General features: G+C 54.0%; 1 protein-coding gene across 1 annotated transcript in view; it reads left to right on the forward strand.

Annotated features, from left to right (window-relative positions):
* The window catches only part of MACF1 (microtubule actin crosslinking factor 1), a 136,096-nt gene that overhangs the window by 49,799 nt on the left and 60,820 nt on the right, over positions 1–25,477 (forward strand). The window contains exons 21-43 of the mRNA XM_032202130.1: positions 1,570–1,722; positions 2,157–2,311; positions 2,781–2,907; positions 3,284–3,467; positions 4,052–4,221; positions 4,483–4,661; positions 4,856–4,994; positions 5,482–5,675; positions 5,844–6,006; positions 6,309–6,392; positions 6,592–6,699; positions 7,334–7,432; positions 7,642–7,797; positions 8,027–8,115; positions 8,567–8,702; positions 20,945–21,094; positions 21,192–21,425; positions 22,030–22,257; positions 22,672–23,193; positions 23,547–23,723; positions 24,109–24,232; positions 24,368–24,576; positions 24,708–25,025. Of these exons, the coding sequence (XP_032058021.1) occupies positions 1,570–1,722; positions 2,157–2,311; positions 2,781–2,907; positions 3,284–3,467; positions 4,052–4,221; positions 4,483–4,661; positions 4,856–4,994; positions 5,482–5,675; positions 5,844–6,006; positions 6,309–6,392; positions 6,592–6,699; positions 7,334–7,432; positions 7,642–7,797; positions 8,027–8,115; positions 8,567–8,702; positions 20,945–21,094; positions 21,192–21,425; positions 22,030–22,257; positions 22,672–23,193; positions 23,547–23,723; positions 24,109–24,232; positions 24,368–24,576; positions 24,708–25,025 (4,098 nt within the window). The remainder of the gene's footprint in view (positions 1–1,569; positions 1,723–2,156; positions 2,312–2,780; positions 2,908–3,283; positions 3,468–4,051; positions 4,222–4,482; positions 4,662–4,855; positions 4,995–5,481; positions 5,676–5,843; positions 6,007–6,308; positions 6,393–6,591; positions 6,700–7,333; positions 7,433–7,641; positions 7,798–8,026; positions 8,116–8,566; positions 8,703–20,944; positions 21,095–21,191; positions 21,426–22,029; positions 22,258–22,671; positions 23,194–23,546; positions 23,724–24,108; positions 24,233–24,367; positions 24,577–24,707; positions 25,026–25,477) is intronic.

Below are 25,477 nucleotides of genomic sequence, written 5' to 3' on the forward strand. Positions count from 1 at the left end.
AGGCATCAAGTGGACCCCAAACCTGCTCTCGTTATGCTGCTGCTCATTAGCAGCTCATTAGCTCCCTCGGAGCATGGTGGTAGGAGGAGAAGCTCTGCTCTTTGCGCAGCCCCAATCTGCCATGAATCCCTTGGCAGTGGGCGGTGGGTGGCAAAGCCTCGGATGGGGTTTGAAGACGTGGACAGGGAGGATTTGGGCTGTGGGTTAACCTCAGCCCCAATGAAAGGGCAGGGAGGTTAAATCTGCTTGTGAAGGCTGGTGGCTGCTTTGGCTTTACTTTTGGTGCACTGCAGTGCTGTGCAGCATGCCCATAGGGAGGCTGCGATGCCACTGCTGGCTCACGATGGGTGCATCAGCTGGGCCAGGGCTCGCCAGCCCCTCTCCTGCAGGCTCAGGGGTCCTGTCCTCTCTGTCACAGTCCCGGGGCTGTCCTGCTCTGTCCTGCAGGGTTTCCAGGACATGGAGCAGCCCGCAGGACTCTCCAAGCTGTGTTTGGCAGCCCTTGGATGCAGCCAGTGGGTGGGAGAGGCTGGTGCTGGAGAGCAGGGTCAGGACGGGGGCAGCTGCCCCAGCTCAGCTTTATTTCTCTTTCTTACCTAACGAGTTAAAGTTGTATTTCTTCCAATCATGCTCCCGGGGACAGGCACAGGTAGTTTATTTAATCATTTCTTCTTTTTTTTTTGTTCTTGTTTTTTTACCATTAAATTATCCTCCACTGTTCTTAGCACACTAACCAACCCTGAGAGTACGAAGCATGAGGGAGAGCTTTTTTCTGGGATCCTTTTTAACCTTTGCAGCCAGATCAGGCTAGCTGCGACTAATCACACGAGCTTCCAGTGCTGTGATCCGCACACGTCTCCATCAGTGGCCGGAGGCTGTTCCGTGGGAGCTTTCCACCAGCCCCCTGGGTCGTCCCATCTCTGAACAAAGCAGGGACTCGTGGGTGTCAGTGACTCAACACAGCCCTGCAGACGGCAAATTTCTGCCCAAATCCAGAGACCTGTGTGATCACTCCACCACTAGCCACTTCTCCTGAGATGTTTTACCCACATAACTCATCGTATCCCCATTCCAGCCGTTGATTTAAACACGCCTTCATCCTTTGCTTTAGAAAAGGGAGCATGCTTCTGTGGTGTCTCCTCCAGGCAACTCAGTGTCCCTGGCCTCGGGCTGGGGCTTGTCCTGCTCTTTGCCATTTAAACCTCCTGGGACTTTCATTTTGGTGTATGCTGTGTTCTATTTTTATTTTTTTTTCCCCCTTTTGAAAGACAGTGTCTTCTTGTCCTAGCAGCAAAAGAGCCAGAGGCGTGCATGCAGCTTGGCAGGGCAGTGGGAGGAGTAGTGGAGAGGTCCCAGCCCAAGCTGAACTCGTCTCCCTTCCACCTTTCCTCCCACCCCATCTCTCCTGACCCCTTCTTCCCACCCCAGTCAGGGCAGCCGGCTCCCCCCGACGTGGTTGTTCAGCCTCTTGAAGGCTGGCGTTGGGGCAGAGGGTGCCGAGGTGCTTGAAAGAAACCTCCTCTCCTCCTCGTCCTCAAACAACCCGTGCTTGGTCCTTCTTCCTGCCAGGACGAGAAGGAGCAGCTCATCCAGTCGAAGAGCTCCGTCGCCAGCCTGGTGGGCCGCTCCAAAACCATCGTGCAGCTCAGGCCCAGGAACCCGGAGCACCTCGTGAAGAGCACGATCCCCATCAAGGCTGTGTGTGACTATCGGCAGATCGAGGTGAGGCTCCGAGCGGGGTACAAGAACGAGGCAGGGGAGCGCTGCCCGGGATGGGTTAGGACCAGTTTAGTGTGTCAATGGGAAAGTGGGAAGAGGGGAGGAGGGAAATAGCTGGCTGGTTCTCCCGGAGGAGACTTCCACGTCTCAGATTTAGTCTGGGCAGGAGTTGAAGTCTTTCTCAAGGAGGGTGAGCTTCACCCACCTCAGCCAAACAGCACGTGGGAGGCAGCCAGCTTTGGTGGGCTTCCTAGCGCCTTCCTCCCCAGACAGTGCGTGCTGTGCTGCTGGGCAGTGCAACCTGCTTTCTCTTGATGAAATGGAGCCGTGTTTGTGGGGGCTGGCTGTCCTCTGTGGGACGGGGCTGGCAGCAAGGGGGGGAGGCACGAGTGGCCCCGCTGCCGGCTCTGACGGGCTGGGTGTTGGTGCCGCCGCAGATCACCATCTGCAGGAACGACGAGTGCGTGCTGGAAGACAACTCCCAGAGAACCAAGTGGAAGGTGATCAGCCCCACGGGGAACGAGGCCATGGTGCCCTCGGTGTGCTTCTTGATCCCCCCTCCCAACAAAGAGGCCATCGAGGTGGCCAACAGGTAACTGGCTGGTCTCCGCTACCCAGGGTTGCAGGGATCCTTTGCGTGGTGGTTATTTACTTCTCAGAGGTGTGCTGTGCTGGGGGCAGGGGAGAACATCCCTGCCTGGCGTTTGGTCAGCATGAATTGCAAGAGGCAGGGTGATGGCATGGGAGGAGCAGCTCCTTGTGGGAAGCAGCCGGGGTGGAGGAGCAGGGGTGAGCTCCAAGGAATCCCTCATGGATGTAGGGCTGCAAACCCTGTCACAGCAACAGCTCTGGTAGCTTGTAAGAGAGCAAATACCAGTTTGGGAGGAGGGATTCCTGGAGGGACCTCCTGCACTGAGCTGCAGGAGGGCAAGAGTGTTGCTGTAGGCTGGGATTGCTGGCTTGGGGGGCTGCTGCTCGGCAGTGGTGGCCAGCATGAGCGGGGTCAGGGCTGCTGTGCTGGGGAGGTCTGGGGCTGACAGATCTGCTCCTTCCCTTCGTAGGGTTGAGCAGTTGTACCAGAAAGTGATGGCTCTGTGGCACCAGCTCCACATGAACACAAAGAGCCTCATCTCCTGGAACTACCTGCGGAAGGACATCGCCTTGGTGCAAAGCTTCAGCATGGAAAAGGTACGGTGGAAACTTCTGTGTGCCTGGCTCCTGAGCTGCACTGCTGCACTGCCGGCGTTAAAGGGAAGAGCAGAGACCACAAGGACTGGGAGGCCAAGGGTCTTTGACCGGATTTCAGTGCAAAATGATTACATTTCTTCCCAGTTAAAAAAAAAAAAGCATCAGCAGTTTGCACTGAACTGAAATAAGAGATTGTGGAGTTAGCATTTCACTGGGGAGTGAGCAAGGCTGGAGGGAGACATGAGGCTGATACGGAGGAGCTCGCCTTTTCTCCTCGGGAGAGGGAATACTTGGCAAGTGGAGGTGCTGCAGCTGGGAGGCTGGCTTCAGGTGACCTGCAGGAGGCTGGAAATGGACGTTGCTTTTCCACTTACAGCTCAGATCCCTGGCTCAAGGGGAGTGCCAGCAAGCCATGAGGAGCCTCCAGGCGCACTACGAGGACTTCCTGCAGGACAGCCGGGACTCGGAGCTCTTCTCGGTGTCAGACCGGCTGCGCTTGGAGGAAGAAGTGGAGGCATCCAAGGAACACATCCGACAGCTGCTGGAGTCCATGGAGAATGGTAAGCTTCACAGGGCTGATGGATTAACCAGGAGCTGTGGGGACTAATAAACAAAGGATTTATGGGACGGCTTCATTTTCTCATTTTTTTTCTGAGCTGGCTGGATGATGCTGTGTGCAGCTGCTCTACTTATTCTTCCATCCATTCAAATGTTCAGCCTTTGTCCAGTGATGTTGCTGCAGAGCAGGCTTGGGCTTTGCATATTCAGGTTAACTGCCAAGTCCTCTTATTCTAACGTTGTTGGAGACGAGTCTAGTCAGTAGTCAGGACACATCCTGAGCACAGAGTCCTCGCCGTGTTCAGTCATTTAACAAAATGTTTGTGGCAGCCACAGCCCCACTGTTCAGAGCTGGGGGCACAGCAGGACCAAGTCCCACTGGGACTGGGGGATCTTGGCTTGGCCACATGAGGTATCCTGTGGCTGGACTCGTTCTTGGCAGTGTTAGAATGAGTTGACTTGATTTGCTTCATTTTCCACCTGAGCTGAGACCCCCAGCACCTTAGTGCTGTGCGTGGCTCCGGGGCTCCAGGAAGGAACCCAGCGGGGCTGAGAGCTGCTCTTTTGCTTTGTCTGTGATGTGCAGAAGACAAGGACGAGACTGTTGCCAGGACGTATCTCTCCGAGCTCAAGAACATCCGTCTGCGCCTGGAGGAGTGCGAGCAGCGACTCGTGAGCCGCATCCAGTCCCCCAGCAGCACCCGAGCAGATGGTGACAGCATCCAGGAGAACACCCTCCGCATCGCCGAGCAGGAGGTCAGTGCTGCTGAGAGCCACGGAGGGGAGGAAGCTGCCGGCTGCTGCTCGTGGCTTGTGCCTGGGCTGGCTTCAACTTCCCTGTGCTGAATGTGTGGGCAGTGGGTGCCTGCCTCTGCGTGTTTGAGGAGATCTTGCACAGAAAGCACGCAGGAAATCAAGCGGGCTTCCTGCTTGATTTCATCCCCATCCCCTTCGCCAGGACAATCCTGCTTTTCTCTGTTTGGGCACCCCTTTCAAGTTCGTTCCTTCCTTCCACAGCGCGTGCAGGAGGATCTGCAGAAGCTCAAATCCGACCTGCGGTACGTTTCTGAGAGGTGTTACAGCTTCCTCGACAAAGCTCCTGCCGGGTCCAGCACGCCGCATTTGCGTTCTGAACTCGACTTGGTGGTGAACAAGATGGAGCAGATGTACGGGCTGTCTTCCATCTACCTGGACAAGTGAGTTGGGACCTGCCTCTCTTCGTGGGTACCTTTTTGTGTCTGACTGCTCCAAACCCTTCTGCTGTTCCTCTAACCCAACAACTTGTGTTGAGCGCCATCAGTCTGCGGCAGGTGGTGCAAACAGCCTCACCGCCAAGAGGATCTCTGCCAAATTTTGGGTGTCAACGTGCCGTCTCTCTCTGATTTGCCAGGTTGAAGACGGTTGATGTCATTATTCGTAGCACTCAAGGAGCAGAGTCTCTGGTCAAAGGCTTTGAGGTCAAGCTGAGCCAGGAGGAGGCTGTCCCGGCTGACCTGACAGCCATTCAGTCGCACAGAACTGCCCTACAGGTTGGTGTTGTTCACTTCAAAGGCTGCAGGGAGAAACCAGCCAGCGCTTTGGTGTTTGCCAAGCAGGGTCCTTCCCTTTCTGTGCTGAATTTATGTTGCATGCTGTTTTTCTTGCCCAAAATAGCTGCCAGGAAGGTTTTGTCCTCCTTATGTGATCCCCTATTGCTCTGTAAAGGTACAGGAGCTGCTCTGGCCTTGTGCTCTCACTTGTTGGGCACAAGCTAGTACATACGAACATCTTGGCAGCTGCGTGTCCTCTGCTCTAAGACAGGGGCTGATGATCCAATCTGACTTGCTCCTAGCTGGCAACATGCTCCCTTCCATTTGGCATCTCCTAAGTCTGTAATCGGCTTGTTCTTTGCAGCTTTCTCAGGCTTTTCAGCTACAGGAAGCAGAGAATCTCTGATTTAATGGCAGCCTTAGGGGAAGCCGTGTGTTGTGTTTTCCCTGAAGTTAAACTCAAGCTGTCTCTTGCTGTTTTTTGAAGCAATGGCTTGGGGAAGTGAAGGACAAGAGCTCCGTGTTCTCCGTGCTGAAGGAGGAGATGGCAAAGGCGAAGGCAGTTGGGGAGCAGCTGTACCAGCTGAGGCAGGAGCGCAGCATCGACCTCGAGCGCTTTCAGGAGAAGGAAAGCCAGCTGTGGGATCGCTGGCAGAGAGTCTGCACCCAGATTGAGACCCGGTGAGAAACCTGCCTCCGTTTGCAGAATTGCTTTCATGCTGCAGCTGAGAGCTTCAACCAGCTGCTTTGCCGTGATACATTTCCAGCTGGGAGTCCCAGTGGGGACTGGGATATCCCTACAGCCTACAGCAGGTCTTCATGCTCCTCTTGTCCTGATTTTCCTTTCAGCCACACGGAGCTAGAAAGCATCCAGGAGGTGCTGAGTGATTACCGGCAGTGCCACAGCGCCCTAATCCAGTGGATCGAGGAGATCACCATCCAGCAGGAGCTGATGAAACCTGGGCAGGCAGAGGACAGCCGGGTGCTGTCGGAGCAGCTGAGCCAGCAAACGGTGAGACAGGAGCTTGAGATGTCTTGACAGCATGGTCACTGCAGTGACCGTGTCTCTTTTTTTCAACCTGTAAGCTTGAAAACATGAATGTTTTAAGGCACGTGAAATGTGGTGGGGAAGAGAATGTAGACCTGAGTTGTCTGAGAAGCAGAGAAGCTGCTTAACTTGATGTGGAAAGGGGCCTTGCATTAAAAAAAAATGGAGACTATAAGGCTTCACCAAAATGGACAGGGACTGAAATCCAGCACATTTCACCTGCGGCAATCATCTTGACAACCATTTTGCTTTGGATTTTGTTGAAGGCTTTGGCTGCAGAAATTGAGAAAAATCAAGCCAAACTGGACCAGTGTCAGAAGTTCTCCCAGCAATACTCGGCTGCTGTCAAGGTATGGGCCCCTTCCTAAACCTAGGGCACAGCTGTCTGGGCAGAAACAGCCCCAGGGCAGTTTGCATCTTGCATGCTCTTAACTTTGGGCATGAGCAGAGATCCAACTGCAGGCAAACTAGCAGGAATTAGAGATCCAAGAGTGCAGTATGAAAGAAATGACTGCAACATCTTTCTCTCCACCCTGGTTTCCTCCGCAGGACTATGAGTTGCAGCTCATGACTTACCGAGCGTTTGTGGAGTCGCAGCAGAAGTCCCCCATGAAACGTCGGCGCATGCTCTCATCCTCAGATGCCATCACGCAGGAGGTGGGAACGCGTCTGCAGCCCTCACGAGGGGTGGTGGTGTGGGGGGGGCTCCTCTACTCTGAGCAAATCGCCAAGCAGCCTCTGTGAAATGAGCTCCTTTCTGCTGAACTCTCTGTATAAATAAAGTTTCCACCCTCGCTGTTTTTTCCAATAGCCAGAGAGGATGGCTTAGTGCTCTAAGCACCAGGTATGAAATACCTAGACTCCTGGGAACCCCTGGGTCAAATCCAGCAGGGTCAGCTCAGCCCTTCGGCCCGGCGAGGTAAATAACCAGAGCGCCATGCAGCATTACTGTGTGTGCATCTTTGGGATGAGCCCTTTAGAGACTGAGCTCCTGTCTGCTCCATGTGGATTTTAAAGATCCCAGTGGCCCTCTTTGTAAGAGTTGAGCACCCGCCCCAGTGTCCGTGACCGGAGTCTTCCCTTCGCTCCAGTGTTGTGCAGCATGCCGTGTGTGGCCACATCCCTCCCCTCCAGAGTTGCTGCATTTCAGTGGTGCTATACTGGGTCTGCGAGGGGCCTGGGGATCTTCCCAAGGGAGAGATGGTGCATCCATGTCGCGTACTGTACGGTGCGTTGCACTGATTCACTGGTTGTGACTGATGCGTCCTGTTTCTCCATCTCTCCCTTGCAGTTCATGGATTTGCGGACTCGCTATACAGCTCTGGTGACACTAACCACGCAGCACGTGAAGTACATCAGCGATGCTCTGCGGCGCCTGGAGGAAGAGGAGGTAAGGGGATTGTACAGAACTGAACTCCATTCCAATCGTCCAGGCTCGTTTCCTGGCACCCCAAGGATGCTGCTTTGCTTCTCTGACATCTGCCCTCAGCTTTTCAGTTCCACATTTAGGTTGTGTCTCAGGTGCTGCTCCTGAGAGCCTCTGTGCCTCTGGACAGCTGGGACCCCCTCAACATGGTTGTCTTTCTCTTCTGTTTGCAGAAAGTAGTGGAGGAAGAGAAGCAGGAGCATGTGGACAAGGTGAAAGAGCTCCTGGGCTGGGCCTCGGGCTTGAGGCAGAGCGTGCAAGGCAGGACCGCTGCTGCCAGGAGCAGCAGAGAGCTGGGTGACATTGAGAAGTCCATCTCAGAGCAGCAGGTAAACACAGGGCCTTCTCTGTCCATCTCTGATCAATGCATGTTACATGTGCCTGTCCTTGTTGTATCACGGCGTTATTCTGCTTCCAGGAGAGCTTTCCTGTATCTCTAATGACCAGAAGCCCTGAGGCTTCCTATGGAATGCTTTGTGAGGGCAATGTGAGGCTGTTTGTTTAACTTTAACTCTTTTTTCCACAGCTGAATTAAGCTTCCTTCTGCTTTTTCAACAGGCCCTCAATGAGGAGCTGGCTGCAAAGAAGGAGCAGGTCTCTGAGGCCATCAAAACTTCACAAATCTTCCTGGCGAAGCACAGCCACAAGTGAGTGCAGCCTGAGGAGGGAGGGAGGCAGGGGGAGCAGAGGGGGGAGCTGAGGTACCTCGAGGTGGGTGCTGGTGTGCTGCTGTCCTCAGAGCCCAGTGCCTGATTGCCATTGAAAACAGTGCCCAGCTGCACAGGAAAGTGGCCGATTTTCTCATCTGCAACATCTATAAGCTATGAAATCTGTTTATTCTGTAGGGACAATACTAATCCACTTTAGTTGTGAACCAACCCCGAATATTTGGGGATTTGGTCATTATCATGCAGGTCAGTCTCTGCCGAGCACAATTACTGTCCCTCATTTTCACTGTGCCAGGCAAAAAGTAGGGCAGTGTGAAGAGGAGGCTCATTGTGGGTTTGGCCTTTTCCTTCATGAGAAAACCTCGTTCATTCTGCAGAGCTGGGAGATGGTTTGTCTAACTTCCCTGAGAGTTTTTCCTTTCCCTTGCAGGCTTTCCCATCAGGAGAAGGAACAGATTTCTGCTCAGATCGCTGCCCTGAAGGACACCTACCAGGCGCTCTGCAGCGACTCCACGGAGCAGCTCCAGCAGCTCCAGAGCCAGCTGGCTCAGGAGGCAGAGCACAAGGTACTGGTCCCCGCTCGGCCCGGTGGCCGCACCTCAGGGTGTGAGCACGGTTGTGCTCGGTTGTGTATCTCATGGCCACCAGCCACTCCTGCCCATCAGCTTTCTTACTTGCATGTGGTTGCCTCCCATCTCTTCTGTCTGAGCTGAAGTGGCTGGGCTGGGCTGGCCACTGGTGGCCGACCAGGAGTCGTTGACCTGCTGTTGCAGGTCCCTGAGGGAGCTGTCCTTTGTGATGCTTTCAGTCAGAGCTGTGAAAATTTTGGCTTGCTCACGTGGTGGGCAAAGAGGAAAATGGAGTTCTGTCCTGAAAGTGGTGCCCTTGCCAAGCCTGTCTCCTCCAGTAATGCCCATGTGGTGTTTAACCAGGGCGGGCTGTGGCTCGCAGTAGGCACACGGAGGTGGGTTTCTGCAGAGGCACGTTCACCTCCATGGCCTCACACATCTCAGGGCCTGGCGAGGGATTTGTTTGGGTTGTGCCTGTATGAAGTTGCCCTCCAAGTGGAAGGGGACTGCGTTGTCCCACCAGGCCCCCAGCAAACACGGGATCTGCTCTGCCCCCAGCTGGGCCCGCTGGGGCCCAGTGCTCCTGCCAGTCCCGTGGGGTAGGGGGGCTCCAGGCGCGTCCTTACTGCCTCTGTGCTGGTGTGAGCTGTCCTCAGTCGTTCACAGATATACATGTACGTGTTATATAAGTGTATATACATGTGTCGATGGATATATTTGTGTGTTTGCTTGCTGGCTCCCTGTACTCTGAAGCAACGGCCTACTCAGATCTGGACATGGTGCGGGTTTGGGCTGCTGGGTCCGTGAGTGAAGCCCAGCTCTAGCAGATCAGGGGAAGATGGGGATAGGGCTGCTTATCCGAGATCTGTATCTCCAGCTTTCACTTAGGAATACAGCATCTCCCTTTTGAATTGGGCTTCCCAACACATTTTGGCTGTCTCCGTGCAAGTCCCGTTAGCTGCTGTCTGGCAGAGTGAGCCTGCAGTGCCACTGCCCCGCACAGCAAACCTGCTCCAGGCAGTGGTGGTGGCAGCTCAGCCATCGGCTTCAACACCTCTGCCACTGCTGCAGCTGAGAGAAGCCTGCCAGTGGAAAGGACACTGTTCCCTTTCCCTTTTCCTCCCTCCCGGGCAGGAAAACAACCTTGGTGTGCAAGCCTTCTCCTGGGGCCATTTCCCTGCAGCAGGAGCGTGCTGTGGGGCTCAGGTCAGAACAGTTTTCACTCACGCTCTCGACAAAGCCCAGGAAAAGAAACAAGATGGCACTGGGGCTCTGCCATAGATCCTTGGCCCATATATGAGATTGTTATGTGGCTGTTGTGTGGTACAGTTGCTTCATTGTACAGGGAGCATGAAGGACTCTTAACATTTGCTTGCTGGAAACATCCAATTGTCAAGACAGAGGTTATAAAAGTAAAAAAGAAAAAAAAAAGCAAAGCAGAACGCGCTAAATTGAGCATGATGTGTCCCTGTACAGTTTGTGTTTCACGTCAACTGTTTTTAAGATTAACTGACATCCTTGCTTACAAGTTTAACTAACCCTCCGGGACTTAAACAAAACACACAAAGTGAAAGAGGACGACCTGTGTGTGGGGTTCTTTTTGCAAACAAAACAGTCGCATGCTGGACGCTAACACCAAGCTTTACACTGTGTGTGATACGGCTGAACTGCTCCATAAGGCTCTGTCTTTAACTGCTCAAGGCACACCCTGCAACTCTGGTAAGTAAAAGCCTTTTACTCCCCTCTCTCCCATCTCCTCCTTTATCATCCTCTTTCTCCTCTTCTTCTCTGTCTTTCAATGGCTTGTTCATTTCCAAACACGCATGTCAGAGTCTGGTGATGCTGGTGGGAGCTTGGTGTTTCCCAGCAGACCCACCCAGCCTCTGTGGCTGGGGGAGCTGCACGCAGCGTGGTGGAGGTGGCATCCTCTGCCGTGCCACTGCTCCAAGGCACCCGCCTGCCTGGGCTGTCAGACTTCTTGTTACCAACATCTGAGTTCCCAGGGATCCAGATTCACTCCTCCCGGTCCCAACAGAAATATTTTAGTGCTTGGGCCAACTTTACACCTAAACCGTGCAACTGGGAGAAATCCAAAGGTCCAGAGCGCTCTTACTCTGTGTCGTTATCTGAATTCTTCCCCTCCCCGTGGGGGTGCCAGAAGGAAAAGGCCCAGAAATACCAAAGTTAGCTGGTCTGTTCCCAGTCTGTCACTGTCTCCATGCTGGGAGCGACAACTTCTTATATTTCTTCCCTTGCCCTAAAGAGCACGGCTGCCTCCAGGTGCCGGAGCAGTTGGATGTGCTTGAGGAGTTGCTGTGCATGTCAGGGCAGTGCCCATGCTCTCGTGCTTGGCTGGTTGTGGTGCTGGGGAGCTGCTCCATGGCACGAGACCCCCAGTGTTCCCTGGGCATCCTTCATTAAAGAGCAGGATTTAAGCATGGCAGGAATCAGGGTGGAAACTGCACTGGGAGAGCTTCCTGGATACCCTGAAGTGACGTCCTTGTTTTTTGTTGTTGTTTTTTTTTTTTTTTTTCTCTTCTGTTAGTACAAAGTGGGATTCATGTTGTCTTTATTTTTTTTTTAAATGGAGTCGTTGGACAGTTTTGGTGTGTTTGTCGGTTTCCTTCCCTGTTTCTCTGTGGAGCATTAGGAACACGTCTGGGTGTTGCCGCTTGCTGTTTTACTGCATTACTGGTGGTGGATGTTGGAAGCATTTGGGTGCTGCCCTTGGTGATGGACTCGCTGTGCATCAAAACTCACTGGCAACCTGAAAGCTAGCAAATGCACCAATTTGTGTGCTGCAATGCCTTTGGAATTGCATTTTGAAGACTTTGGGACTTGCTTTCTAGCCTGTTTGGGGTTTTGAACCTTTTTTTTTTAAACTGGTACCTCCCTAGATCTCATGCAATCCAAGCACTGGAAATGTTTGATTTTGGTTTGATTCTTTTCCTTCTCTTTCTGTTCTAGGGCAGCGGAGCAGTGGCGGGAGTGATCGATCTTGGCACAGTAGAAATATTCCCCGTTTTTGGTGCCATGCAGAGAGGTCTGATAGATCAGGATACTGGCCTTGTCCTCTTAGAGGCCCAGGTTATTACATCCGACTTGGATGTTCCAGAGACCAGTGAAAAACTCTCCCTGGAGGAAGGTCTGGCAAGAAACATCATTGATCTCAGGACATTCCAGGTGCTGCAGGAATTGAAGGATGCTCTCCAGCAGGTGGATGAAGTCCGATGTGAAGGGAGGCAGCTCCTACCTGTTGCTGCTGCAATAGAAGAGGGGAGGATTAGTGAGAGCATTGGGCTAAAGATTCTTGAGGTTGAACTCGTCACTGGAGGCTTTAAAACCCCTCAGGGCAGAATCAGCATGGAGACAGCTCTACAAGAAAGGCTCCTTACCCCACAGCTTTATTCCAGACTGCTGTCTCACCTGGAATGTGGCAAGGATTTGATTGACCCCAACACTGCAGAGAAAATCAGTCTGCCAGAGCTCATGCACCGATGCATCATCCACCAAGAGACTGGACTGAGGCTGCTCCCAGTCAAGCAGCTGGCGGGTGGGATGGTGAGCTTGAAATCGGGCAGAAAAGTCAGCATCTTCCGTGCCGTCCAGGAAGGGCTAATAGACAGACAGGTAACAGTGAGGTTGCTGGAAGCCCAGCTCTTTGCTGGTGGCATCGTTGACCCCAGGACAGGGCACAGGCTGACTGTGGACGAGGCTGTGAGACATAATTTAATTGACCAGGATTTGGCATGCACACTTCTAATCCGGCAGCTCCAGACAGGTGGCATCATTGATACAGTCACAGGAGAGAGACTGACCATTGACGAAGCTGTAAGGAAAGAGTTGGTAGCACCAAGGATTGCATTGGTGGTCCTGGAATCCCTCTGGTCCTTCATGGGGCTCCTGTGGCCAGAGACGGGAGAGATCATCCCAGTTGCAGATGCTTTAGAGCAAGGAATTCTGTCCACAGAGCTGGTTTACAAGATTCTCAGCAAGAGGCAACTCATTAAGGCTGTCTTTATACCAGAAACCACAGAGGTGTTGTCCTGGAGGAAAGCAGTTGATCATGGCATCTTAGAGAGAGACGTAGCAAAGAAGCTGAAATCAACAGTCATACCTGATGTCATGGCCAGCGTGCAGCTCACTGGCTCTCCAAGCAGAAGCAGGAATGGCCAGAGCTCCTCTGGAAAGAGTCCCACAGGTCACAAAGAGCAAAGTGACCCTCTGCTAAAGAGTGACGACGAAAGGCTGATGTTCCACTTGATGACCCACAGCTACATCAACATCCACGATGGCCAAAAGCTGCTCTTGGTAGATGGAGAGTTGAACAATCTCGCTAAAGCCCTCATCCAAACCCAAGAGAATGGATCCTACAAACATGTGTTGGAAGGGAGTGAAAGCTTTGAGGAGACAAAGGCAAATGCAGCTCTTGAAAGAGAGCCTTGCAACGGTTTGGCTTTGCAGCAGCTTGAGTTTCAATTTGCTCCTTCAAAAGAGCAAAGCGAAAAGGTCCTGCCACCCAGAACTGCTTTGGAGAATGGAGAGGTGGTGATGGGACCTGGAAGCCTCCCATTGGAGGGTGCAGAAGATATCCTGCTTGTGGAGGACAAAGGGCAGATATACACTGAACAGGCTACCTTCCAAAGTGAGACTGAATCCAAACTTGGTAGAGAGCAAATTGCTTCTACAAGCAAGGACAAACATCAGGTGAAATTATCTGTGCCAGAACATCCCAGTGATTCTGGTAGTGGATTCAGAGAAACGGAAGAAATGACAATTGAGACAGAAGAGTCCAAGCCTATTGTAGTAGGTGGAGTGGAAAATATTAAAGATCAGAAGAGGACTTTGGAAATTGGGGCAGGTGATGTGAAAAGCGAACGCCACATGTTGGTGGGTATTTCTGAAAGTACAGAGAGACTGGGAATAATGGCAGAGAGGTCTCAGGATGAGCAGGAACCTGAATTAGAGGTGGAAGACGTTAGAGAGATTTATTTGCTAAAAGAGGAAATAATACAGAATGGCACGGTGGGAGGAGAGGAGATTGTGCTCCTTAGAACCGGACAGGCTGAGCAAACAGAGAGGCACGCTGAAAGCATTGAAGGTGTATTGAAAGTGGAGGAAGGAGAGAGGAAAGAAGCGGCGGGTGCTGAGTGTGTTGATGACACATCCCTGCCAGCCCCTACAGAGCAGGATGAGGAGGACACTTTGGAAATGTTGCTAACACAGCTCCAGAGTGGTGGCATAATCCATGAGCAGACAGGAAAGACTCTTCTTCTAAACGAAGCGGTGGCCTGTGGAGTGGTGCCTGGTCACACGGCAGTGAAACTGATGGAGAAGATGAAGATGTTCAGTGGCTTCTTTGACTCACAAACATGTGAATCATTAACCACCGAGGACGTCATTGAAGAAGGTTTAATGGATGAGAAGCTTCTCCAGAAGGTTCTCGCATCTGACAAAGCCATAAGCGGTGTTCTTGACCCAGGCAATAACTTTGTCTACTCTATCAAGGATGCTGCCGCAGTTGGCCTTCTGGACAAGGAGACGGCAATGAGGATCTTGGAAGGGCAGGTGGTTACTGGAGGGATTGTTGACTTGAAACGTGGCAAAAAAATATCAGTCACGTTGGCTTCAAATCTTGGCCTCATAGAGCCAACTAGTCAGAAAGAGCTGGTCAAGCTGGAGAAGGCTTCCAAAGGGAAAAGCACCGATGAGGCAACCAGACAGAAGCTCATTAGCTTGCAGGCTGAAACCAGTGGAATTGTGGATCCCAAAACCAAGCATCCTTTGACTGTTGCGCAGTCTGTGGAAAAAGGGCTCCTTGAAAAGGAAAAAGCATTTGAGCTCTTGACCAAGCAGATTGCAGACGGAGGAATAATTCATCACGTGTCCGGAATGAGGCTTTCGGTAAATGATGCGATGAAGCACGATTTGATCAATCAAGATTTATGTAATGAACTCACAAAGGCTGAGAGCGTGTGCCTGCATGAATACGTTCATCCAGTAACGAAGGAGAAGGTGCCCTTGCCCCAGGCAGTAGCAGTAGGGCTTGTTAGTCCAGACTTCCAGAGGAAAGTGCAAGAAATCCAGGCCGGGGGTGGAAGCATCCTCGATCCTGTTTCTGGTCAGAGACGGGCGCTCTGCCAGGCGGTGAAGGAGGGCTTGCTGCCCAGGCAGGTTGTGGAGAAAGTCCTGGCGTCTCCAGAAGTGAAACAAGGCATTGTAGATCCTGAGAACTGCATGCTCGTGCCCTACTCGGAGTTCATAAAGAAGTGTAAAATTGACATCGAATCCGGCCAGAGGTATTTGGAGGTCCATCCCTTCAGAGCCATCAAGGATGAGGTGACGGGGGGCAAGCTGACGTGTGCCCAGGCAGTGAAGCTGGGGAAGGTGGACCCCCTGCCCACGCTGCGGCTGCTGCAGGCTCAGGCCGACAGCGGGGGGTTTGTGGAGGGCACCGTCAGCGAGAGGCTCTCCCTGAAGGCTGCTGTGGAGCAGGGGCTGCTGGATGAGGAAATGGCCAAAGTCATCGCGACCAGCCAGATGAGGGGCGGAGGAATTGTCGATGCTAGCAGTGGAAAAAGACTGACTGTGAAGGAAGCTGTTGAAAAAGGCCTGATTAGCCAAAAATTAGCTGCCGCTCTTCAAGACACACAGATATCCGAAGACAGATATGGTTCTGAGGTCCTCAAAGCAGATAAACCCCGCCTTTCCCAGGAAAAAATGGAAAAAACACCTCCAAAAGAGGAAGGTGTTGTCCTCCCTAGCAGTGCTGCAGGGAAGCCCGGTGGTGCTGAGCACAAGGCCGGGTCTGAAGCTGCGAGCTGCGGCCTGGCTGGGGACACAGCCGCTGCTCCTGCCACATCCCCAGTGATGCCAAGGAAAGGAAAACCAGAACTGCTTCCTCAAGAAGCTCCAGGGGATGGTGTCACACATCAGCGAGAACAAAAGGTTGAAGTGGCTCCAGAACAGCCCTTAGTATTAGGCACAACACCTCTCTCTGAAGGGACAGCAGTGAGAAAGGTTACGGGGAAGGGGGTTGCAAAAAGCAGCTCCCGTGTGACAGTGGCCTTGGGGCAGGAATCGAGGGGGGAAGCAGCCGATAAGGGGATGGGGAAAGTGGAAGGGTTGGGGATTGAGGAACAGCGGTCGTTCCTTGGCACAGAGGTGCTTCACGGTGCTGAGGGCGGCACGGAGAGGAGCAGGGAGGGGGATCTTAGTGCAAGGGGGGTTGTGGCAGGGGAAGGTGCAGTGAGGGGGCAGCAGGCAGCAGGCCTGGCTCAGGCAGTACAGGCAGCCCCGAGGAAAGCTGTTTCTGTGGGTGATGGGAAGGAAGAGCTGGGTCCTACAACGTCCAGAGAACCCCCCGAGACTGGTGTCCCTCTGAGGTCGGCAGGAGATGAGCTTGCAGATGGAAGAGCTGTCAGGCACCCTGTAGGAGAAGCCCCAAGACTGGATGCAGAAGCAGATCGAGAAGAAGTAGGTGAAACTGAGCGAAAACCTACCCAGAAACAGAAAAGCAAGAAAAAGAAAACAAAGCAGAGTGGTGTCCCAGCGGACAGTGTTCAGCCAGAGAAATCTTCCGTGGAAAAGCTGTCCCTTCCTGCTCCAGTAGCCAAAGAAATTCCAGGGAAGGAGGGGGACTTTGTCTCAAGTGCTCCAGAACCAAAACTTGACAGAGCCACCAAGGTTACTGTGAGGTTGGCAAAAAATGCAGCCAAGCAAAAGCAGATGGAGAGCAGCAGGGATGACAAAGAGAAGCCAATTTCTGAGAAAGATGAAGCAATCCTCACAGGGGACCAGGAGCTTCCTGTTCTCCCAGAACAAGGGGAAGCTCCAGCGGTGACAGAAGGTCAGAGCAGAAAGGGGCACGATCTCTCTGTGCCACTTGAAATGGAGGAGAGGAAGACCCAGGAAAATGCCGAGGTGGGAACCAGCAGCGAGGTGCTCACCACAGCCCCGGCAGCAGGAGAAAAAACAGATGAGTTAATCATCAGAGAGGAACCCGGAGAGGTTCAGGAAACCTCTGCAACCCTGGAGCTTGGAGAAGGCACCCCACAGGAGCAACCAGCAGAGCCCAGCACAGGCCGAGCCGGTGCCCCCGAAGCGCCCCAGGAGAAGCCCCGGCAGCCAGGACCTGGCGACCGGGGCCTGCTCCTACCCGTGATCGTGGAGGGGGAGCTGCTGGAGACCTCGACAGAGTCTGTGAGACCAGCCCAGGTGGGTGACTGCTTTCTGCTGTTTCAGCATTTTTACGTGCTTTTTGTATATGTTTGATGTTAAATTTGTCCCAGGTCCTCGGCGCAGAGGAGAGCCAGAACGTGAGTCGTGGATGTTTGGGGCTTGATGTTACAGCATCAGCTGCAAAGGATTTGGCAAAGGACCCAGTGATGTAGGGCTGGAAACACTCGAGGCTTAGTTGTGGCTTCCTTTTGCTAGAGCATTACTTACAAATGACTAATAAGTAGGACCATTTTTTGGCACTTTTACTGTAACACAATAGATCTCTTGCCATTTATAAGCTTATGCTGGAAAAAGAGCCATGTACTCTATTTTTCCTGTAGTAAATCTTGTAGATAAGGCTACCAAGTGGAAAGTCCCTGAAATGGAATGCTATTAAGAGATTGCATTTATATTTTTTAAAAGAAGCAGATATATGTATAATTGTCTGTTTTCTCTCTAAACTTGAAGTTTTGTTTTACCATTTGATTCTGTAGATCAAGTTCAGCAAGAAGATGTGCCTGGAGCACGACGAGAAGCTGATCTCCTATCTCTCCATGCTCCGAGATATTGAGATGAGAATTAAACGTGTGCAGCCAGCAGGGCAGAATCTGGCCGCCCTGCAGGACCTGCTGCAGCAGGCTGAGGTGAGCGCTGCTGGCACCAGGCAGGGCCGAGCTCTCCCCTCCTCTTCCCAGCACTTCTCAGGCTTCCCCTTGTGCCTCCTCCCTGCTCTGGGAGCAAGCGGGGCGTTAGCCTCAGGCTGAACTGGCATTGATATTCAAACCCCATCTCTCTGGCACTTTGTCTGGCTTACCTTCCTCTCATGCTTAGACAGTAACCTAAGTGTGGCTGAAATGAATTTTACAGCCTGGAGAAAGACAGTCGAGTGCTGGCAGCTGAGCAGGGCTGCACGAACGGGTCGATTGCAGTGAATCTTGCCAGCAGATACACGCGGTGTTTGGAGCTGGTTCTCCAAAACCTCTGCAGTGCTATCACTTTTGGCAGTGGGAAGATGAACCGTACCATAGACTTAACGATGCTGTCTTGCCTCAGGCCCTGGGCGCTGAGCTGCAGGAGCTCAGCTTTCCAGTGAATCAGGAGTTGGACGCCGTGAAGTGGATTGTGGCCAACCCGCCTGAAGAAGTCCCTGAGCAACTACTGAAGGCTTTGGAGAAGGATGCCAAGAACCTCCAGAAGTCTCTGAGCTCCGCGAGTGATATCCTGGAGTCCCGGCTGCTAAATCTGCGTGGTGCAGCGGAAACCCAAAAGGTAGAGCTGGCAGCTGTCCTTGCTGCCTGCTGTCCCCCCACCCTGTGCATCCTGGTGCTTCCCTGGAGTGCCCTGCTCCTTGTTTGAGTGGTGCACTTCTGTTTTTAAGGCTAAAATCATGACACATCACGAGACTCTCCAGGGTAAACTGCAGGAGCTGCTGAGCTGGGTCTCTGGCACTGCACAGTCGCTGGACGGCAGCGATTACCACCATGGGATGGATGCAAACAGCCTGAGTCGCTGCCTCCAACACTACAAGGTAACCATGGCGATGCCCCTAATCCTTCCCGATGGATGGAGTTGCTGTCCTCTGTGCAGAGGAGAAGCTTTTAATCCTGCTCCCCTCCTGGAGCCTTGGTGGGTTTGCCATTATCCTTCGTTGCAGGACGAGCAGCAATATTGTATTTGCTCCAAAGTCATTTGTTTCCACAATGCATGAACCATCTGCTTTGGCCGTTATGGGAACACGCTCAAATGCAGATGTGTGTGGTGGAGGCTGAGCAGCCGGCAGGGATTCCTGTGAGGCTGAGAGCTGCTGCCTCCAGGGGGCCCAGCAGCCCCCTCCATCACACCTGCCCCGATCTTCATCACCTGAATGAGGATCCCAGGCCCCCCTCCACAGCTACTCGTTTTGTAGCGATAGATCTCAAAATTTGGACAGCTCAGCACCTCCTGTTTGTGGGCAGTCAGAGTCAGGGGACTGAAGGCTGAGAGCCTCTGGTACCGTGCGTGGTCATCACAGACTGTGCAGGGCTGCCAGCAGCTCTGGACCTGGATCGTCCTCAGGGGCAGCCTCACACGCAGGGCATGAGCAGTCTCTTGGCAAGGTGCTGGAGGCCTTGCTTAGCAGAGCATTGAAGAATTGTTGTGACAAGGCTCTGTCACTTCAGTGCTGTGTGCTTTGGGTCCCTTGGGATTATGGAGTACAGCGTTCGGTGACACAGGGCTTTTTTGGGCACACACTGCTGCCTGTGCTGCTTGTGTGCCCCATCAGAAGCTGGCAGTGCAGAGCAGTTCAGCCTGACGGGTCTTTTCTCGTCCCTTCAGGAGCTGAAAGAGCCCCTCGCTGACACCAAGGCTCAGCTTGATGCCACTGCCTTCGACATCCAGTTCCTTATCTCGGAGCACGCCCAGGACCTGACCCCTCAGCAGAGCAGGCAGCTGCTGCGGCTGCTCAACGAGCTGCAGAAGGCGTTCCGGGACCTGTCGGAGCGCGTGGCGACGCAGGTCGAGGTCCTGCAGGTCTGTCTCCAGCAAGCGGAGCAGACAGATCAGGTGAAGGTTGTGGCACAGCTGCTTCCTGGCTGCAGTTTGCTCACTCCAACACTTTTCCAGCCACAAGAGTGTGCGCTGAGACACCTCGTATCTGGGATTTCACGTGCATGCCACTCACGGTTTATGACTTCCCACTGCACATCATGAGCTTCCTCTAAAGTCTTTCTTCTTCCTACCACATAACTCCCAAGTGGAAAGTTGCTTTCCTCCCTCGAGGTTGAGCCCTGTCAGAGGTCTGGGTAGCACAGCTGGGAGTCCTCTGCTAGGCACTGAGTTGGTTTGGGCCAGGTAGAATAAACCCTGGTCTCTGCAACCCCACCAGAAAATCCCTGTGCAGAGCTGGCACCACAGGCAGCCGGCAGTTTTAGTGTCTTACTTTTACCACACAAGACAGGTTTTGCTGACCTAAAGAAACAGCTGATGGTGTATCAAGGCAGCTGGTAGCTGCAAAAGCAAGTCCCCAGGTCTCTGCTGCATTCATGCAGCACTCATCACTGCATGGATCCTCTTATTCAAGACAGTATTAATGTGTTTTTTTTATTAACAGTTGCTCTCTATAACTCTTGCCTGTCCCATCTGGAGTGTGTGTGTATATTAACCAGTTTGCTTTGCTTTTTCAGATTGAGTGTGCGCCCATCCTAACCCAGGAAGAACTCGCTTTGCAGCTGAAGAGCTCTTAAGAAGGCTCTTTCAATTTGCTTCTGTTGTTTATCTTATGACTGTGAGAACCAAGCACAGTGTTTTGCACAAGTTTGTACATCACCTTGCTGAAATGCCCAGTGAAACTCAAAAACTTTTCTCTGCCCTGGGGAAGGGAACAGAAACGTTGCAGGGACTCTCAGGTCACATCATGCTCAATTGCTCAAACAGGCGCTTCTGTGTTGTGCTCTGGCAGCAAAATGTAGGAGCTGGATCGGCTACAGAAACGCTTTTCTCTCTCCTGGGCTCCCTCTCCAACCCCAGTGTCTAAAAGCCAACCTGCCTTAGGTTGTGTGGGGCTCCACAGTGGTGCTGCCTGGTGCCAGGTTCTCACCTCTTATTAGATGAGGTTCTGATGCAGTTTTAATGTTCGTAAGGTTGAATGGAAAAGGCACAGAAATTTCTGGTTGAGCTCTCCCAAGAGAGGACCATGTAAACTGGAGCGTAGCTCCACGTGGAGCTGGACGGGGTTCCTAAAACAGTGAAACAGAGAAACCTGCTTGAATGGTGGCAAACGTGCACTGCACAGCTCCGGTCCCCCAGCACTGCTGCTGGAAAGGGGCTTGGACCTCAGCTCCATTCCTGCAGCGTGTAAACGTGACAGGGGGAGAGAGCCCCGGGAGAGCTGCAAAAGCTGCTTTCTGTGCTGCATCCTCACCTCCAGGAAGGTGCTCCAGCTGTAACCTCTTGCCTTGCTTTTCAGCAACGTGCGTGGTGGAAGCGCAGCCCCGGTACTAACTGTCCCCTCTCCCCCTTCCCTCTGCTCTCGACCGCAGACGCTGCAGGAGCAGCAGGCAGCGCGCGCCCAGAACCTGGCCGAGCTCAGCACCTGGCTGGAGGCAGCAGAGGACACGCTGGCCGAGCAGCAGCGGGCAGCCAGCGAAGGAGACCTGTCCACCTTGCAGCAGAGGCAAAGCGACGTGAAGGTCAGTGCTTCGGAAAGGGGGGCTGGGAGGCTGGGGGGGCTTGGCACTGCCTTGGGAGCACTCAGCGCCTCACGGCATCGTGCTGTCGCCTGCCCAGGAGCTGCAGAGAAACATGCACACCCGAGCCGCCTCCTTCGCCAGCATCCTGAAAACCACAGAGGAGTTCTTGGAGGAGAACAAGACAAAGATGGAGCCTGGGGAGCTGGCAGCACTGCAAGAGAAGCTTCGGCGTGCCAAGGAGCAGTACCAGTCCCTGCAGGAGAGGACAGAGATGGCCCAGAAGGAGCTGGAGAGCGCTGTCACTGCTGCGGTGCAGCAGGAGACTGAAAAGGTAACGTGATGGGCTGCAGCCCCTGGGCCTGGCTGAGATGCTAAGTGAGGTCTGGTCAGTAGAATCAGATTCGTTCAAGGCTCTGGCTTTCTTCTGGGCGATGGAACATAACACAACTTACTGCTCCTCCCTGGCTGTCCTCTGGGTGGGGTGAGGCAGTGACACTGCTCCCTGGTGAAGTGCCTTGAGAGCAGCAGGCACAGATGAGCTGGCTGTGGGGGAGCTGGGGACAGTACAAAGCATCTCACTCTGCCTTTAGGTTGGCTCTTACTGTGAGCACTGGGTATCTCCACATGCTTGTGAATTGTGTCTCCATCTGTACGTGTGGAGTCGCAGCCCTTTGAGCTGGGGCTGCCTGGGACCCTGGGTTGTAGCAGAGTGAGAAGTGCAACATAACAGAGGCCAAGTTTGTTCACAGCCTCTTTGTACCCTCCCCTTATCAGAGTCACAAAGTGTTTTGAGGGTCTCTGTCTCAGGTGTTCGATGCAGTTGGAAAACAGTTCAGGGCTTTTCTTCTGTTCATTTTTGTGTCCGTCCCACATGCAGCAGTTTTCTGAATATGATTGAAATGGATCATTCTTACCGGGAGCCTTTGTGCTTTTAGGTGAAAGCAGCCAAAGAGCTGGAGGAGAACAGCAATAAGATCGATTCCCTTCTGAGCTGGGTGGCATCACTGGAGCAGAAGGGCGAGCTCCTGGAGTACAGACCTCACCCCATTGAGCCAGCACCAGGGGCGCGAGCAGGGCAGGATGCTTGGAACGTCCCTGATGGCCACGTCGTGGAAGCAGACAGCACTGCTGAGAACCTGGACGAGCAATACGAGAGGCTGAAGGTAGGGCTGCCACCTCGTCCCTCTCCAAGCTAGCTGCCTGCCTGTCAGTGTGACAGCAGGCTTCAGTGCTGCCACACACTGCCTCCAGCTGCCTGGCCTCCAGAGCACTCGCTCGGGGTGGTTTTTCCTATGGGACACTCGGGAAGACTGTGCCCAGCCTGGAGAATGAGTTCTGGGTGTTGGTGGGCTGGTGTGGTGGATATGTCCCATGGCACGGTGCAGCCGGGGTAACAAGAGCACGGTGCCCCTAATGAGAGGGGGCTACGTCTGCTGCCCCGGGGGTGTTCCCCTGCCTTGCTGGCAGCACCAGAGCACGGGGGCACTGCAGTGCCTTGCTGCGTCCACCCATGAGCCTGCTGCTGGTGGTGTGGGTGCAGATCTCCTCGGTCACCTCTGCCTGTCGGCGTGTTTCAGGCCCAGCACCAGGAGCTGCTGTCCCAGCAGCAGGACGTCATCCTGGCGACGCAGTCGGCGCAGGCTTTGCTGGACAAGCACGGCCACAGCCTGCCCGGGGAGGAGAGGGCCGTGCTGCAGGGCCGGCTGGCGGAGCTGAAGGAGCGGTACGCGGCCTCCCTCGGCCAGTCGGAGACGCGGCTGAAGCAAGTGCAGGTGCTGCGGGACGAGCTGCAGAAGTTCCTGCGGGACCACGGGGAGTTCGAGGCTTGGCTGAAGCAGGCGGAGCAGGACCTGGAGGGGATGTCCAAAGGGGACAGCGACCCCGCGTCCCTCCGGCAGCTGCTGCTGCGGCAGGGCAGCTTCTCGGAAGACGTGATCTCTCACAAAGGGGACCTGCGGTTTGTCACCATGTCGGGGCAGAAGGTGCTGGATGCTGAGGGAGCTGCCAGGGATGCAGGGTCCCAGCCGCTGGCCTCAGGAAGCGTGGTGAAGAGCAAGCTGGAGGACGCGACCCAGCGATACACCACGCTGCACTCCAAGGTATGGGGAGGGCTTTGCGAGGCTGGGAGACAAACCTCGGGCACTGTTTTCCTAGTGTGTGTGTAGAACAAGCAGTGATGGCAGGGGGAAGCTGCCCTCAAGAGTGGCTGCACTTGTAGCATGCACATAGCTTGGAGGACAAGGAATTGTCTTCTTCTGGGGTTTGTGCAGGAGTAACTCTTAGTGTTGGTCTGCGTGGTGCTTGCTGTAATTGCTTTAACACAGGACAAGAATGTTTCTTTTGTTGTTTTTTTTTTTTTCTCTCTCTAATGATTCCTGTGCACTTTGTAGAGGTGCCCATGTTGCCCCGTTCTTGGAGCACCCTGCCATTATGTCTCGTTGCTCCTTTGCAGTGCACCAAGCTTGGCTCCCACCTGAGCACCTTGCTGGAGCACTACCAGCAGTTCCAGGAGGTGGCAGAGTCTCTCAGGACGTGGCTGCAGGACAGCGAAGCTGCGGTTGGGAAACTGCTCTCAGAGACGGTTTCTTCAGATCCTGCCGCTCTGCAGCAGCAGCTCGCCAGCGCTGGGGTACGTGGTCTGTGGGAGATCTCCTGGGGGGAGCACTGGAGTCTGTACAGGAATTTGGCCTCTGCTCTGGGCAGCTTTGGTACTGGAAGAGATTCCATCTGTTAGCCTTTTTTGCTGGTTGAGTGCAATGTATGCCTGAGGGCTTGGGAAGTCCCCGCACTGCAGATGAGGTGGAGCCAGGCTGTTCTGAGAGGTGCTGGATGTCCCAGCGGGATGTGGGGGGAAGGTTGGGCTGTCCAACCTGTGTTATTTATTTGTGGGATTTTTTGATGAACTGAACAAGGATCCTCAGGGTCTGAGTGGAGCACTGGGCTCCCCACGGGTGAAGGTCTCTTGTGTGTGACTGGCTGCTGATGTTGTCTTGTCTTGCCTTGTGTCAAAGCAGCAGCTGCAAGGAAACCTCGCTGAGCATCAGGTGCCGGTGGAGAAGCTCCAGAAAGCAGCTCGTTCCCTCCTGGAGATACAAGGAGAGCCGGCCCCTGACCACAGACACGTTCAGGAAACAACAGGTACAGCTGAAAGCAGCCAGCGGTGTCAGCAGGGGTGGTTGGGAGAGACTGAAAGCAAACCAGGAGGGAGGATGCCTGAAGCCTAACACAGCTGAGCTCTGTGCCATTTACTTCTCTTCGTGCTGATCTCCCCAGATGCCATCGTGAGCCGCTACCAGAGCCTCACCCAGCAGATGGCCGAGCGCTCAGACCTACTGCAGAAATCCATCGCCCAGTCCCAGAGCGTCCAGGAGAGCCTGGAGAGCCTCCTGCAGTCGGTGGCTGAGATCGAGAAGAGCCTGGGGGGAGAGCAGCCGGCCGCGCTCTCCTCCGCCTCCATCCAGGACTCGCTGGCCACCAACGCGGTAAGGCTGGGCCCTGGTCTCCCTCGCCTCAAGTACACGGGGCTGCCTGCGGTGTCTCTTTGTTTGTGCCAGTTCAGTTTTGCTCAAGAGTCTTCCTAAAACGGCATCCTGTCTGTGTGTGCTCACAACAGAAGCTGAAGCAGGACATCGCCAGGCAGAAGAGCTGCCTGGAAGCCACCCGCGAGATGGTGACACGGTTCACGGAGGCGGCGGACAGTGCCACAGCCTCTGCCCTGCAGGGCAAGCTGGCCGAGGTGACGGAGCATTTCGGCAGGCTGTGCCAGCAGCAGCAGGAGAAGGAGGAGGCGCTGAAGGGTCTCCTGCCAAAGGTTGAGCAGTACGAGCAGCTCTCGGAGAAGCTGCAGCAGTTCACAGAGAGCAGAGCGCGGATGTTGGCATCTGGAAACCAGCCCGACCGCGACATCGCTCGCTTCTCCCAGCACATCCAGGTGAGATGTGGCTCCCCTGCCTGAGGGAGGGAGAAATTTCCACCCGTGTAGGGTTCCGAGGGCAGTGCCACCCTGTTGTGATTTCTTCCTGGCTCTCCCAGGCCACCAGGGGCTGCAGGACCCACGGCTGCTGCTCACTTGGAGCGATGCTGGAGCAGCTGAGGCTGTTTCCAGCAGGGAGAGCTGGGAATGGCATTTCCCTGGAGCCAGCCTGATTTTCTGAAGGGATCAGTCTCGTAGGGGCCAGTCCAAATATAGCAAGGCTTTACCAGTTAAAGGCTCCACAGGTTAATAAGCAAAACCGCCCAAGTGTTGGCAGCAAGTGCAGTGCAGGATGTGACAAAGCCCTTGGCAATGCAGTGGGTCCTGGTGGCCGGTAATGGCTGCACAGATTCTTCCCTCAGGTTCCCTACAAGTGCTTTGCTACGGGGCATGGTTTGGCCACAGCCTCA

Source organism: Aythya fuligula, chromosome 23 (genome assembly GCF_009819795.1).
Source record: "Aythya fuligula isolate bAytFul2 chromosome 23, bAytFul2.pri, whole genome shotgun sequence".
NCBI lineage: Eukaryota > Metazoa > Chordata > Aves > Anseriformes > Anatidae > Aythya > Aythya fuligula.